The sequence below is a fragment of the Amblyomma mixtum genome, chromosome 8, assembly GCF_055824585.1.
Source record: "Amblyomma mixtum isolate Tamu chromosome 8, ASM5582458v1, whole genome shotgun sequence".
Taxonomy (NCBI): Eukaryota; Metazoa; Arthropoda; class Arachnida; order Ixodida; family Ixodidae; genus Amblyomma; species Amblyomma mixtum.
Window position 1 is genome coordinate 33,080,601 of NC_143019.1, and position 16,133 is coordinate 33,096,733.

The 16,133-nt window shown below is 46.9% G+C and overlaps 1 protein-coding gene across 1 annotated transcript; it reads left to right on the forward strand.

The window, feature by feature from the left end:
* Nucleotides 1–932: 932 nt before the first annotated feature.
* Nucleotides 933–10,430, forward strand: LOC149331941 (uncharacterized). The gene is made up of 5 exons (XM_089555601.1): nt 933–981; nt 5,043–5,172; nt 7,179–7,324; nt 8,439–8,571; nt 10,172–10,430. Exons 1-5 carry the CDS (start codon nt 933–935, stop codon nt 10,428–10,430), a joined length of 717 nt encoding a protein of 238 aa, XP_089411727.1.
* The last annotated feature ends 5,703 nt before the right edge of the window (nt 10,431–16,133 follow it).

A 16,133-nucleotide genomic window follows, 5' to 3' on the forward strand; every position in this document is an offset into this window, starting at 1 on the left:
TATATTAAAAAAGGTCTACTTTTGCTAACTGTATTGCAAGTTTTCCTGTCCAATGCTAACAATACGTATACCTCAGTTCGATATATCATCGGCCACTGACGTTTCATGAAGCGTCTCTTAGTGTTCTGTTCTTAGTCCGTTTTTCTCTAGTTATACAACAAAGATGTGCAGATTTATTTACGACTGTGTCTTCATTCCGCACTTAAGCCGTCTAACGTCATGACATCGATAAAAAAGTATTTCTTGAGCTTGTTTAAGTGGTATCTCACAAGCAAACGAATATTAACTTCGCCAAAATTCGTTTCCCGTCTTTCACTAGAGGCACATCTAATTCCTTGTTCTCTTATTCGTCCGAAGACAACTGCCGGAAAGGATCTTTAAAATTGCATGACCTATTAATTCTCGCAGGCTATGCTACGGGCGATATATATAACGCTGCCAACGCCTGGCGAATCTGACGAAACTCCTTGCAACATGCAGAGGCGTACCTCCGTCCCGTACACGTATTAAGGTCATCCGTGGTGTGCTTCTTTTGGCATTAGTGACTCGTGAACGTGAGCCACATTGAATAGGAGAGGTACATCTCTCATCTTCATTTATTATACCTTAAGGGCCCCTGTCGGGGTATTTTATCAGGGGCTATTACATAAGGGGTATTACATAATCTCTCTTTCTAGTTGTGTCCTCCTCATTTTTGCACTTAATGAATTATTTAAATGGGACTGCATTGCTTCCTGATCCTGTATGAGGCCTGAATAGCTGAGGCAAAGTGGGAGGACCCGAATCTGTTCTCTCCCTCGCTCTGTGCGACCGTTTGGTTCTTGCTACTCCTCCTTCCCTCCTTTTTCCATATGGACAGGTTGGAGTATTAAAGTGTCCGCGCATGCAGTTCCGGCCATCACTTCTGGAAGGACACAGTGCCACGAAACACGATGGCCAGTGGAGGTATATTTGTGATCCTGGTGGGGACGTCTCTTTTAGGTGAGCCAGTTTTGTGCGTGCCTGCGGTTTGTTTCTTTCTTTGGTTTTTGTTGTTGCGATTTGCGCGACACTGCGCCGGTGGATCGGTTGTGCACCGGCGTCACTAGATGCAGATGCAAGCTCTTTATTTGACAGCTTCTGTAACGGTGCATCAGTGCTTTCTCTAATCGCTCAATAAGGTCCTGCGCGATGGTACGGAAGACTCGGGAAACAACCTGGAGTGATTAAGCCGTGGCGCCGCTTCGACTAAGAGCTCCAAGTTCTTTGTTGATCTTAAAGCTCGAGGAAACGCAGGAAAAAAGCAAATGATTTGTGCGTAGATAAGCAGTATTCTTCATCTGTAGGGAAAAAATGGATATCCAGCTCTAAATATCATTTCACTATCTTCTTTGTTTCGCGATTTGTATATTTATGATTATTACACAGCACTCATTGGGCATTACCATAGAATGGTTGGGAGGGGGGGGGGGGGGATTTGCAAACAGCGCGGCATAACAGAGCTAACGAAATCGTGAAATCAGTTACTATAAAAAAAGTAATAAAAGGTACTGCTATTTCACAGCTGAAATGCTAGAGCAATATATATTCAGTAAAAAGGATAAAGCTTTCAATCACATATTTCTTGCGCAGAGCATGAAGCAATTTGGTAGATGAATGTACTGAAAGAGATGCATGCGATACTGGATATAGCAGATAAAAACACATGCGCGTACAGTACTTGTTGCAGGAGTCATGTCCAATATTCTTGTAGAAAAATTTGGAATACTGGTAAATTGTAAGGTACTGGTACAGAATTATTGAAAGTAATGGTCCATTCTCCCGGTATGTAGCAAAATCGTTCTATTATTGTATCCCCACCGCTCGCATCGACCAGTTAAGAGGTCGATAGAAAATTAATAGGGAATGCTTTTGACGGTAACAAAAACGTTAATACCGAAAAAATTCAAGCCTTCTGACGAGGGATCTGTGAATGTATTGATATCGCTATTTAGCTATCACTAAATTCAGAGGCGATTCAAAAGAAGCCGGTGTAAACATACGCGCTAGCAGCGTCTCCCGAATGCAGCTTATGTCGTCACTGAGCATAAATAGCGAGCGTGAGGAAGCAATTGGACCCCATATATGCAAAGGCTTGGTAACAAGAAAATAGCACATTCGCTGGCCCCTGGGCGTTTTGACCAGACAAAAACAATCCCGGTGGACGAAATCCAGCATGTGATCAAAAAAATTCGCTGTGGCTTAGCTTGGTTAAGCTCGGTAATTGCGAACGCAATATCCGTACCTACGCCATGGTACAGCTGGTAGTGTAGCTGGTGGTGGTGGTGCTTGTGGTTAGACTTATGGTGATGCATCGGTTATACAATCCAATCCAGTCCAAATCAATCTAATCGCATCGAATCCAATCCATTCCAATCAAATCAAATCCAATCCAGTCCAGTCCAGTCCAATCCAATCTAATGTAATCCAATGTAATACAATCTAATCCAACTAATGCAATCAAGGTCAAATGAAGGTCAATGGTGGTCACCGCCGCGGCACGATGGTGGTCACCCTGGAAAGTGCAAGTAGTATTGCTTTCGCAATAATAGAAGCAGCCCACTCAAAGCACGGCCATAACTCAACTCTGCGTTCGTCTACACCAAAATCGCTCACTGGCGAACAAGGACCACTTCAAGAAGCACAAGCAAGATCCCTACAGATATCACTAAGACGTCACGCAATATATGTTTTTTTTTAGAGCCCAGCTCTTTGGCGCCCGTTTTTGCGTTTTGCGGCGTCGCCGTTGTCCATCCTAACCAGCAGTGGACACCTTAGTTGCGCATTAAGCTGCCAAACCAATGGAGCGGGAGCTTGGAAAGCACAGGGAATGCGCATAACTGCCCTCTTGGAACGGCGGGCACCTCAGTCGTGCTTTAAGCTATGTGGCGGTAGTGACAGATATGCGCTGCATGCGTTGGCGTTGACAACGTTGTGCCAGGAACGCGGAGCTGAAGCCATAGACCGTCGGCGTTCATTGTGTTCATTGGCGCTGGCGTTGGCAACGTTTTATACTCCGATAATTCTAAGGAAAGGAAGTGCACATAACTGGTTCCCTCGGTCAGTGGGCGCCTGAATAGCGCTTATAGGTACGTGCGTTGATTAGAGAGAGAGATGTGGGCTGCACGCGTTAGCGCTGACAATGGTGAGTAAACTCTTGCGATCAACCATTAACTGCCACCTGCCAGGGTGGCAGGACGCGTGGGGACTTTAATGTACATACAAAGACAAAAAGGAATTTCTTACCACTTATACGGGAGAACATACCGTTCATCTCGCTCGTAACGCCTCCCACGGCTCTGACAACCTCGCCAAATACTTGCACAGATCTCGTCTTTGAGGACCAGGCATTTTTGCAGCAAGTCGAGCATATATCCGCCTATTTCTCCGATCAGAAAGCTTTCTGCATGACAATCAAGAACTGTTATTGGAGTGTTTCTTAAGGAAGGAATATGTGTGAAAAATAAGTTTTCTGTAATTGTACATACATGTCTTGCTCGAATTCATTGCCTCAATCTATCGAAAAGCTGAAACACCTGATGAGCTGCGCTCTAATTTCGCATTAGGAAGTATCGTAATCGTCGGCAATATTTCTTTACTAATGAATTCTGACTGAACTACATGAATCAATGAGGAACACACTAAAGGAGTATCAAGGACCCTGATTGCACCCTGTCGTCCTCAAAAAGCACGACAAACATTTCGCTAATATAAATATCAATCATGCAGGTTCAGCGGCTGACGAAAGGAAATAATGTACAAGAAACAAAAATACAAATCAACAGACTCTATTTTAGAGCGCTTATACATGATGACATCATGTCAAAAAAAGAAAACCGCTTAGGGCAAGCGCGCAAAAAACATAGGACAGTATAGCAATGGAGTATACATGCATAAGGTCAGTTGCACCTTGATCATGTTGTCTATAATTTCTTATATTTAGGATCGTACGTATTTTCCCTCGCTAAACTAAGAAGTTAGAGATAACAGTTTAAAGTCATTTGCAAAATTTTCCTTCATTCTAAATCATAAGGTTTCAGATATATACTACCAATGGTTTTTGGCAAGCTTGTTCTATTTTCGAGAGTTTGTGTCTACGGAAGATCACGCACCGGACGCGTAATTCGGAGGTCGTGGGTTCGGATCCCACCGGCAGCATGTGGTTGTTTTTTCTTCTGCTTTTCTAATCAATTAGCTTTAAGCGATAACATATTCAGTAATATAAATTGATCAACACCACAAAATAAATAAATTAATTAAAAATCCCCTGTGCCCCTTGGTTTCTGTGGCTGTTGGCTTCTCGCATATTTATAACGAGCCCCTCATTCCCCTTTCCTCGTCTGCTTAATATATATATATTATATATATATATATATATATATATATATGAAAATTTAAAAAAATCAATTTTTAAAGTAAGCTTTAAAAATAGTGAACTTACACAAATATCGCTCGTTTCCTCTCTGGAAAGTCCCAGAAATTTCGCACGTCTTACAATGAAAAAGTACCACATGCGACGCCAAAGCCTCATCTCTGCCCGTCTTCACATTAGTCGTAGAAAGTTGGGCTAGTTGGTTGCTAGTACTATTGTGAGACATTCCAGCGGCTAAAAAGACAGGGACGAACGTAGACGAGACAGGACGAAGCCGAACTTCAACTGACGTTTATTTCACAAACAGCTGTAATATACAAAAGGGGGCGCAAAGAAAAGTAATCAGATAGATTACCTGAAGGCAAACGGGTTGATTCAGCCAGGTAGGCGATAAATAGAAGGTGCGCCGATGTGGCAAACATGAGTGGCATGGCACTGGCGCCTTCTGCATTTTTGGATAATGGGTTTTTATCTTGTCACGGATTACTTTTCTTGCGCCCCCTTTTGTATATTATAGCTGTTTGTGAAATAAACCTCAGTTGAAGTCCGGCGTTCGTCCTGTTTCGTCTACCTTCGTCCCTCTCTTTTTAGCCGCTGGAATGTCTCACAATAGTACGTCTTCACATTCACTGAGACCCCATTTGTGTTTCAGGTGCGTGCCAGGCGCAACTGAAGGAAGGCTGCAAGATAGAGACCCTGCGGGCATGCGGAGACGACTTCGTTCCCTACTACAAGAGGGCGCACCTTTACGAGTCCGGGAAGGAGTTCGACGAACACTGCGCGTAAGTGCAACAATACACCGGGGGTATGGAACACAGTTCAAAGAAATCAGGCGGTGAGGGAAGGTTCCGAGAAATGCCGTGCCTGAGCAGGAAGCAGGGGAGCCTGTCTCATGCGCTCTCAAGACAGTAAGGTGCTGCCATTAGGATTTATGCGGCCCTCTTTGTCATGCAAAAATTCAAGCGCCTAAATATGACTCGCGGAGTTTTTAGATTGCGTGCAGACGCTGATTTTTCAATCTAATGTGATCAAATGTTTTTACTGACTTCCTGAAAACACAGAATTTACGAAATAATTCTCGAACACGCAACCGGTGACTAATTCCGGGTCTATGAAAGAAATGTATGCAGAGAAAGGCTATGCACAAGAAAGAGGTAAACACAGACCTGCATGTTGACTGAACAAACAGTTATGATGAAGATGAATGCGCAAAAAAAAGTTAAACATGAGCGAAGAAACTAGTCATAGTGTGTGCAACTAAGAAAATATATGTAGATGATATCTATATTTGTAGATTAATATATAGATAGTGCATCTAATGCCGAGCAAGAGGCTCAGCATTTAACACCACATAATATAGTTTCTTGAAGTAGCATCGACATTTGAGCTCGTTGTTAAGGCATCATGGAAAAATATAGAGCACTCAGGACAAGGAAGACTGAGCCTATGTTGTTCAGTCTTCCTTGTTAGTTGTCCTGAGTGCGCTATATTTTGTCCATAAAGTTTTTTCTTTAGAAAAATTGTGTGTGAACTAAAAGTCAACTGAAGTTTTATTTCAAACTTTGGCGCCATCATAGCACATGCGCGGCTCACAATGGCCATTTTTGATAGATAGAAAATTGGAATTGTCAAACGTGAGGTTCCTAGTGTGATATAGTAGATATAGAGTGAAATTTGGAACGGATAGTTGTTCCTAATAGTGCATAATGATATTCCCTACAGCCTCTTTTTTTTTTTACTAGACGAACTTTCCTGAAATGCCAAATAAAACAATTTCTCAACCACAATACCGAACAGAGACATTCCTGTGAGTTGTTAGGCCCTGATTTCTTGGCATGAATGCTAGAAACCAGATCCGAAACTGGTATCCGTATCAAAATGCTGTACGTTTCCTGATGGGGCAAATATATGATAACCATTTCCCTCGAACTATCGGTGCACGCTAAACAACTGGAACAATAACTCCGAGCAATGAAATATTTTACAGTTCGTGAGGTATTCCTAAATTTAGCGCGTTTTAGCCTGAGATTTTCTCTTTCAGCAAGCATGCTCCGGCTCTCAAAGTACAGGTACTGTTTTTAGGAAATAAATGCAATATCGCCCCAAGAAATCACGAAAACTTAGGCCAACAAACTATTTATTGGTAATTCCATTTACGCCAGAACAAAATGCAGGTAGGCTACAAACGTCGTAATTAGAATAGGGAGTCGGGCTTGAAGTAAGTGTTTGGCCAATTATGTGAGCCTGAACAAAAACAGCGTCATCAGGAGAGAGTTTATTTACAAACGCAAAAAGGAGAACCTCGGTGACAACTGTCTGGTCTCCAACTCGGCAGTGGATAATGAATTGGGTGAGGAAGTTTAAAAATGTTATGATGGTATGGTATATGGTATGGTAAGGTACGGCATTTAATGGTATAGTTCAATTTGGTAGAGTACGGAATGTTCAGGTGCGGTATACAACAGTATGGCATGGTACGGTGTGTAACTGTATGGTAAGGTACGATTTGGAACAGCATGGTATGATACGGTACGGTATGCAACAGTATGCTATGGTATGGTACGGTATTATACGATGTGGTATGGCTTCTGGTAGGCGAAATGCTTGGAAAACGGGTCGTTTTTTCACGCCACCTTGGGAGACGAAAACACTGTGCCATGGCGCTCTTATGTCACAGCTGCCGTTACGCTATAGAATGCACCATCTTCATTACTGTAAGGCTTAGAAGATACCGCTCGGAATGTTCTGCCTAGTGCTTCGTTACTAAACTGCCGTGTTTCCGTTTCAGCAAGCACAAAACGCAGGTCACGTGCGTCTTGAAGTTTGTTAAGGAATGCACACAGGGATTGTCCCAGGCTGCAGCGCTGGTATCTGTGAAGTTCCTGGAGGAGAACATCGAAGCCGTCTGCACAGTTGGCTCGGAGCAGTACAAAAGTGAGTCAGACGCTTTCCCTTTCACCTTCCGGGGGGGGGGGGGGGGGGGGGAGGTAGCAAGGGGTATGAAAACACATTTCTTGTTCGTATTTTAATATTGCGTTACGTCTAAAGAGATAACTCTGCTCACTGTGCGCACAAATAGCATCCACTGAAAGATGTTGTATTGGAGACTTCTGTGGTCGCCGCCTACTTTTGTGCACCATGAAGGTTGGCGGGAAATAACAAGCGCCGACTAATCGTTAGACACAAACAGAAACAAAAAGAGACGTTTCGACTCCGCTACGGGAGCCTTGTTCACAAAGAAAGGGAGAATGAAGTGAGGGTTCATTTTAAATGCTTCATGTTCTGACGTAAGCAGCGTGTGTAAAACACACTGGTAACACGCTGGTAAAACGCGCAAATCTGGACTTAGCTTCACTGTCTTCAGAAAGGATACGCACACAGAAAGCTGCTTGAACTTCAGTTCAGTGCACCTGATTTGTCACAAGAAATCCGTCGTTGCTTCTCTTGTACGCCGGGCAGAAAAAGTCCGCTCAACCCCGAAGCAGCGAGCGGCTGATCTGGCGACTACACGTCCTGACCTGTTGTCCTCGGGCTATCCCAGTTCGTTTATTCGGACCATTGAAGATCGCTTGGCGCATCCAGCACCGGAACACCCCAGCGAGTCCCCGCGGCGTATCTCTCTTCCTTTCCTGCAGTTTTTTTTTCGTTTCGTCTTTTTACGAAACCATACACCTAGCCCCCGCGTTGGCTCAGTGGTTATGGTGCTCGGCTGCTGAACCGAAAGACGCGGGTTCGATCCCGGCCGCGGCGGTTGAATTTCTTTGGAGGAGAAATTCTGGAGGCCCGTGTACTCTGCGATGTCAGTGCACGTTAAAGAAGCCCAGGTGGTCGAAATTTCCGGAGCCCTCCACTACGGCGTCCCTCATAGCCTTAGTCGCTTTGGGACTTTAAAGCCTTATAAACCAACCAACGAAACCATACACCATCTAGCACCCCAGAGTGTAATACTGTGCGATTAGCGCATACATAGGGACACGCACAAATCAAGCCAGCCCTCAAGCGCCCGTGTTTCGTGACTGATAATTTGCGTTCCGCGTACACTGTGCAGATTTCCAGGGGATGGTGAAGTGCCTGAACTCTGTGGGCGACAAAATCCACGAGGCCTACAGATCTTTCCACAACGTTCTGGAGCGGGCCGTCATCAAGGGTAACAGTAAGGACGTCCTTCCCCGCACATGCTGGTCAGTATATAAGTGCCATGACATATCACGTGCACTATGGAAAAACATATAAGGCTATGTGCGTGTGTCAGTGGGTGGGTGGGTGCGCGTGTACGGGCGTGTTTGTGCGTGTGCATGCGTGCGTGTGCTCAAAAAATGACTTCGAAGCTTCCACACAAATTAATCGTTTCAAATCCCTGCAGTTCTGAAAGGATATGCACGCTCATGGGGGAAGGAAAGAATTTAGAAGAGGCCGTTGTGTCACATTTTTCAACGCCGGACGTGAAGGCACCCCCACGCTAGTTGGCCGCCGTCCTAACGCGCTTGCGCATGTGAAGGCGAAGATGATGCAGAGGACGCATCTGCTCCCAACGTTACTATCGGCCGCGCCATCGGGCAACTGCTCCATGCAGTCCTTGCGAAAACATGACTGGTGGCACATTTTAAGGCGGAAGCCTTTAATGCCTCATCGTTGTAAGCAGGAGTTGTCGACAGAAATGTCACGCTTTTCAATTGGTCGAAACGGTCGTGACGTCACAGTGCGCGAATTTTGAACGGGGCCGATTGTACTGTGGCTAGTAACCATGCAACCAATTGAAGGGATCGTGTAGTGATGCTCCAAGTGGGACTGAGCTTAGTTAATTGCTTAATTACCCAATTAGCCCAATTAACTTTTCTAGTCAGGCCACATAAATAAATAAAAACGAGTAGGAAATCGGTCGAGCTCGGGAATCGAACCCCGGTCTCCGGCGTGCGAGACGAGCATGCTATCCACTCCGCCATGCCAGCGTGATTGTTTGGAATGAACAAAGGCGCGTCTAGTGAATACGGTGTCTTCGTTCACTCCTATCTTCCTCCCTTCCCGTTACCGCAAGGTGCCCACGAGGTATGCGAGACAGATACATTTCCTTTCCTCAAAAACCAATCTACCGACGAGCAAGGCGTAGAACCGAACGGGCGATGGCGTTCTATGGAATCCCTGGCAGTGTTGCAAGACGCTGTCGCGTTTCACTCTCAGAGGCGAAGCTTAACATCTTAACCACACATCAGTGACACAAGCAGCAACACCGCGCTTATGGCTTTCGCCTCACCGCACTTTAGGTCAACAAAGTTCCCCCCTGAATTTTTTTTAATGCAGCTCGGAAAGCGAGGGCGTCTCCTAAGCTTTCTTTCCTCCATGTTCATGCTTATTAAGTTGGTGGCAATACCAGGTGACTGAGTCACGATGCAACGATGCAATACGTTTGCTTCCGGGCTCACACATCCCATAAACTTTTCCTAGGGACTCTATGCTTGTCTATACGCATACATGTCGCCTATCTATGGATTTTGTTTGCTATACCCACGTTTACGTGCATGCTTTGAGTGCGTGCTCAACCAAAATTAGAAGAAATAAGGGCTTGCACAGGGTACGTATGCAGATTTCCAAATAGACAAGGGTAGACGTCCGTGTTTGTTGTTGTTCTTGCTATCAGAGAAGGGATAAGTTTAATCACCTTTGTTTAGTCGTTAATTAGTAAGCAGAACAAAGTGAAGCGTGATACAGGTCATACTGATGGGAAAATGTATTTAACGCTGTGACATTTCTTTTTTTGCTGGCGGCATTTATCACTAATCGCAGCGCCTACCATGACACGACTGACAGCATCTTCAGCGCATTGACACCTTGCGAGAGCGTCGGAGCCAAGGAGTACATACTCCAATCCCTTGAGCAGGTGTTCGGAGAAACACTCAACCTGGTCTGCGGCCCGCACAAGAAGGGGTCGAACGCATGCAGAGCATTACCTCAGCTCCCGCGGCTCGGTTCCAGTGACCGCCGGATTTCCAACTTCATCGAGCTCTTGTTGGAAGTATCCAGCAACATAGGGCGAAAGAACTAGATACATGTTCGCAATTGCTCCTGCCAAGATCATCGGGAACTTTGACTGGAATATGTCATAAGTGCTTCATTCATAGCTTTGAAAAGATGTTACCGAAAAAAAAAACAAGAAGGAAAGAATTCTTAACGAGATGTGACGAGATAACACATGCCGCACTAACTTGCATGAATCCTTGTTTTTGTGCCTGCAAAGCGCTTATATATTGACATAGGCAAAAAAATCCAACTAATTTCCTGTTCATGCGACTGTGGCCATTTATAATTTAGAGAGCAGCTTCCTGTACAAAGAAGTGGCTTCTTGACGCGATTTTGCCCCCTTGGACACTGAGAGAAATTGACGGTCTTTTACATCGTGCGAACGATGGCTCCAAATGTCGCGGAAACAATGTATTCTAATCAGTTTAAGAAACTATACTGTGTTAAGTACCCCTCTACTCCCTTCACCTTTCTCAGACTGACTTGTTATTTACCAGGTAATTTCACATTTGCGAGTGTGTTAAAGCTTGGATCAACGCTCCTCACATTGTCATAGCGGTATAAAAGCTAGATAAAGTCGCGAAGCCAGATATTCGCCAGTGACGAGTAAAGTGCATTCGTCGCTTACTATAAACTGTAGCACCATTTTTCGCGCAAGAACAGGAAAGTACCAATAGATTTAGTGTTTAGCTAAAAAGATATGTTTGCAACATACTTCTGCAAAACGAATCCAATTTCTGGAGCAAGAATATCCGAGCGTTGTGTTAACACCAAAAAAGAAGTCAAAAAGAAACTGCGAACAGCTAAGGAGAAGCACGTAGTAATGGTTTCCTTACCTGCATATCGATGTCTTGCAAGAGGATATTAAAAAAGTAAAGCAGGATTCAAGCCTTGTTCTATTCTTCTAAAGGCAAAACTATCTCACCTCGCTTTGTCGTGCGTGTGTGCCTGTGTGTGCAACATTCATCTATCTCGCGTGAAAAGAGTGTAGCAAAAAAGATTTCAGAACCCAGGAAATCAATAAGATTATCACATATGGATGCAAATATCGAATTAAAGGGCGCATTGGCATTTTTTGTTCCGCCCGTCTTTCCCTGCATGGGAAGCGGCTATTTTTTCAAGTGTTGTATAGTCTACATAGACTATCTGGTAATAAATTCAACTACGTCAAACTTTCAGTTCCATTCAGTCGTTTTTTTTGGCACTGCAAAAGCAAAGCAAAAGGCTCAATGTATTTCAGTCTTTTTAAAAACACGAGAGAAAATTTTATGCCACCGAAACAAATTTCCTATAATGTTTTTCCCCACAAATTGCTGCAGCAACAACAGAATTTTGTGTAGTTGCCCACAAATATACCACAGAACTACTGAGTATACTATACAAAGAAGTGCTACAGAAAAAACTGCTTTGGTACTGAAAAACAGCCCAAACAAAAAAAATGTCCTTACAACAAAACGACAAACATTCTGTCGTAATTCTGACACAATTCTGTCGTGTTTACGGACTGGGTTCTAATACCCATTTGATCTAACCCGCATCAAGAATTTAAGTCGGTTATTTGACAGGCAATGCCTCCAAACAGAAAGTTAGGGCAAGCATTGAAGCTTTTCTGTTTGCCACAACAGGAGCGCAGCTGAGGCACTCAGCAGGCCACCGGGAAGCAGCATAAGCTCCCTTGCGTATTCCGGACAATGGATATTCTCTGTGCAGGAGCACAGTTTTTCTCTGAAGCAATGTAGCGCTTTCAAACTGCTAAGTAAAAATAGGTTAAGCCATCGAAATCGGGAAAGTGCACTCAGCATATCCTGCAAACACATGACGTGCGTTTGCTGAGCGCTTGGTGTTTTGTTTGCTGGGCCTTTCCAGAAAGCGCGGCAATACGTACCGATACTGCTCACTGGACTGTTATATGCGCCTGGCACGAGCGTATAGTCTGAAGTAGTAGCGCAAACCTCGTCCACCTCTTTTTCAACAGGAATAAGCGAAAGCGCTTTGACTTCAGAGTGTGCCCGAGGGAGAAGTCTATACTGAGAGAAGTGCACAGCCGTTCAAGCTTAAACGAACCGCTATGGGCAGGAGAGAGAGATCTAGCGCGAGGGTGTTACCGTATCCTATTTCGTCATCAGCTCTGCCCGAACATAGCGCAGTAACGCCCAGCGCCTCAGCGTGTTCTAGGCCTTGTGAAATTACGCACTACAACTAAGCTTGGTCGTGTACGAAATCGTTATGCATAGCAAAAAAAAAAACAATATACAGCCTACATCGTCGTTGAAAGTGGATGTGAGCATGAAATGTGCTCCAGGAAAGGCATAGTGCAAACTAGGCATGCTCGAGCCATGTCAGCACACTCGAGCCTAGAGGAGCCTCCGTGATCAGCAGCTTTTCCTATAGCCAGCACAGTGTGCTCGGCTTCCTTCGTTTTTTTTTTGCGTCTGGAGATCCGCGTGAGTGGAGCGCGCCGCATACTGAATAAGAGGAAGGGGCGCCAGCACGTGCAACACAAAACGCTGGGACGTTCACCTTCGTCAGAGGCCGCCGCCACTGCTTCGTCGATCGGTGCGTCGACGCAACTGCAAGAAACATAAATAAAAAAAAGTTCAACAGGTACTGGCTATACTGAAGTCTATACAGACGCACAAATTCTGTTCAAGCATTTCTTGCGCGAGATTGTCTACAAATGCAAATATGGGAAAAGTGTGTTTTTTATTTCGATATTTCACTTCACTCTTTTCCCTCTTTGAGAGCGACAGCTGTTAGTGCCACATCACGGAGCTTGCTTTGCGCGCTGTAGTTGTAGTAGTATTTGGGGTATTGCGTGTGTAGAGTACATGATAATTGGTAAAAGCGCAAGTACTAACTTTTCGGTGGACACTTCATCCGCGTTTTGAGGGAAGGGAAGAAGGGAATCAAAAAAGGCATATAGAGGCGTCGTTATGGAGGCGTACGGATAAATTTCGGACACTTCGGCTTCTTTAACGTCCGCCGACACCTCACAGAGCACGGTCATCTTTTAAGGCGAAAGCCTTTAATGGCTCATACTAGCGGTGTCCGTCCGTCCGTTACATCCAAAGCCTGGAACAGTGCCAGATGTGACCCTCCCCCGACCGCGCACACACCCTCCTCGTCCCTCGGCGACAGATGGCGGCGCCGAAGCGCATGCGTTGCTGCCCGTAGCAACAGTGACGTCATCTGCACCGGCAGACGGAGCGACAACGCGCTGCGACGGCGCTCCTTCGCCAGGCGTGTCGTCGAGTGAGTGAGTCGGATGTCTCCCAAGCGGCCCACTGATTCTGCACCAAGCGGTTCAGACTAAAGTCCCTAGATCAGCTTTGCTAAGTAGCGACAAGTCCCTCCTCTCCTACCGCCCTTTCCCCTGCGGCTCGCGTTGTCCGCCATGTTCTTCCTAACGCGTTCCGGCGGCGGGGTTGTATGCACTGGAACGGCGGACCTTGCAGAGTCGCGGCTTTGCTGTAAGGGGCAGTGAAAAATGTAGTAAATGAGCTTGGTATGAGAACAAGGGAAACGTACCAGTAATGCGCTCCGAATGTGATTTGCGTTGAGTTTTGTCGGAGACGGCGAAACTGCAGTTGTGGTGCGGCGGCCAGTTCGCGAGAGAACACGGACACGCGTGCAACTTTATATATAGCATATTATTGCAAATACTACCAACGGCGGTTTGCGGGGCAGCTTTGCTGGCCGGTGAGAGAATATTGACGGGACAGCAGTGCATTTCAGTTTCTTTATGCCAAGCTTCCTCAGAATTATGGGCTCGAATTGATCTTCAGTAAAATGGAGCTTCAAAGAAGGGTAGTCGTATTAGGAATATATATGAAGATGAAAAATACAAAAACCCAGCTGTGCAGGTGAACACACTCAAGTCCCTTCATGAATTTCTAGGACAGACAGGGAAGCCGATGTCTGCGGGGGTCCGGTATGCGCGAAATAATTGCGGTGCTGCCTCGCGGATTACTTGTATGGCGGGAATAGAATGAAATAAATATTATGGGCACTGGACGCTGAGACTGACCCTTGGTTTCGCACAGCAATAAAATTCCTTTGCGCCCGCGTCGCAAACTTTTGGCACGTAGAGCACTTGTGCAGCTAACACCCCAATAAATAAGACATGCTATGCGCGAGTGTGAACACATGTAAATTCATCTAATTTGTGGGAATCTGGCTTTCCGCCGTCGCCTTTGCGCGGCTGTGCCGGCCGCCCGCGTTGTTTCTCCTCTTTCCCTTGCTCCCGCCTCAGGCGGTGGAGAGGCGGCTGGGTGACTAATCACTGTCATTTAGCCACAGCTCCGCCCCGGCTCCCCAAGGGCCTTTGCCATTGGCGCCTTTTGGCGGGAATTCGGGACCCCGCTTTGGGCGGCCGCGCGCCGCGCGACCGTCCGAGCGGGGCCCCGAGAGAGAGATCCCTCCGAGACAGCGTAAGGTGCGTACGTTACTGTTTGTCCGTGCCGGCCTTTGCCGTTCGGACCAGTGCTTACTCGAGCTCGCCCGCACGTGTCCTCTGACCTGCAGCGGCTCGAGCCTGTCCAGCGGGGTCCAGCGACCTCTGACAGGCGTACCTTGCGTTGAATGCCCACTCTCTCTCGCAACCGGCCCAACGGTCGACACGAGAGAGAGATCACAGCATTGCCGCGGGGACATTCTCCTGCAGCGGCGTGCTAGCGGTGCGCCTTACTCGAGTCGCTTCGTGCGCGCAGCGGAGCCTTGCTCCTCGCGCGCCCCCGGGACGGGGTGACTATTGAGTGTGTGTGTATCAGCTAGAGGACGATGTGAATAAACGTCTCCTTTGTGAACTTGGAGGCCTATTTCTTTGCGGCGAATCGCTCTCCTCCCAGCGGAGGTTGAGTGCGCCGCATCGGTGTCCCAGTGTGTGTGTGGTGACGGCTGATCGGGGCCCTTGGCTCGCGCGAAGCTCGAACCCGCGGTGGGTAGTGGCCTGTGTCCACTTAGAAACCCACAACTGGCGCCCAACGTGATAAGTCATTGGCGCTTACGCCTTTGATGACACATTAGCCGAGCAGGTCGCCTTGCCGATCACGCTTGCGCACCATGTCTACCCCCAGCGGGGCACTCGGTAGCTACATGTCGGCTCCCTACGGAGTTGTAGCGTCGTTTGATCCGCTGGCTGCTGTTCCTTCGAATAGCCAGACACCGTGGTTGGCCGCGGCCCCCGTTGGGGTTTACGGCGACGCAACCCAAAATGTCGACCACGCGGCTCCCATCGGAGCTGTATCGGAAGCACCCTGCGGTGCATCCGCTGGTCACATGCCTCAGCTGTGCACGCTTTCCGCCCAGTGCGAAAGCAGTTCGTGTCACGCTGCCGCAACCGGCAGTTTCGAACAGCAGCAGCCGTGCCCCGCGAGCAGTCAATTCTGCTCTGGGAACGGCGAGGCGCTGGCCCGGTTCCCTGCGGAATCCGCGCCGCTCATCGAACTAGGAGCCTTGCCTCTCTCGTTCGTGCAGCCCGCCCAAGCCTCCACTGAGGCCGGGGCGCAGGCGCTGCTAGCCAGTGCTGCCCAGATGATCCAGTCGCTGTCAGGGGCTGTTGGGACACTTTTGGCCACGCCGAAGTTGTCTCACCCCGCGGTCAAGTTGCCCATGCCAACATACCGCGGATATGATGACCTACTCAGTGCCCGGGATTTCCTTGAGTCCCTCACCCATTATCAGAGAACTATGGGTCTCACTGAGCAGGTGGTGCTTGCACACATCATCC

Excerpts from the sequence above, each read along its gene's own strand:
- LOC149331941 (XM_089555601.1), top strand. The coding sequence starts at position 933 with ATGGCCAGTGGAGGTATATTTGTGATCCTGGTGGGGACGTCTCTTTTA. Across the intron at positions 7,325-8,438 it reads TGGCTCGGAGCAGTACAAAA|ATTTCCAGGGGATGGTGAAG; the intron begins GTGAGTCAGACG and ends TACACTGTGCAG. Across the intron at positions 8,572-10,171 it reads GTCCTTCCCCGCACATGCTG|CGCCTACCATGACACGACTG; the intron begins GTCAGTATATAA and ends CACTAATCGCAG.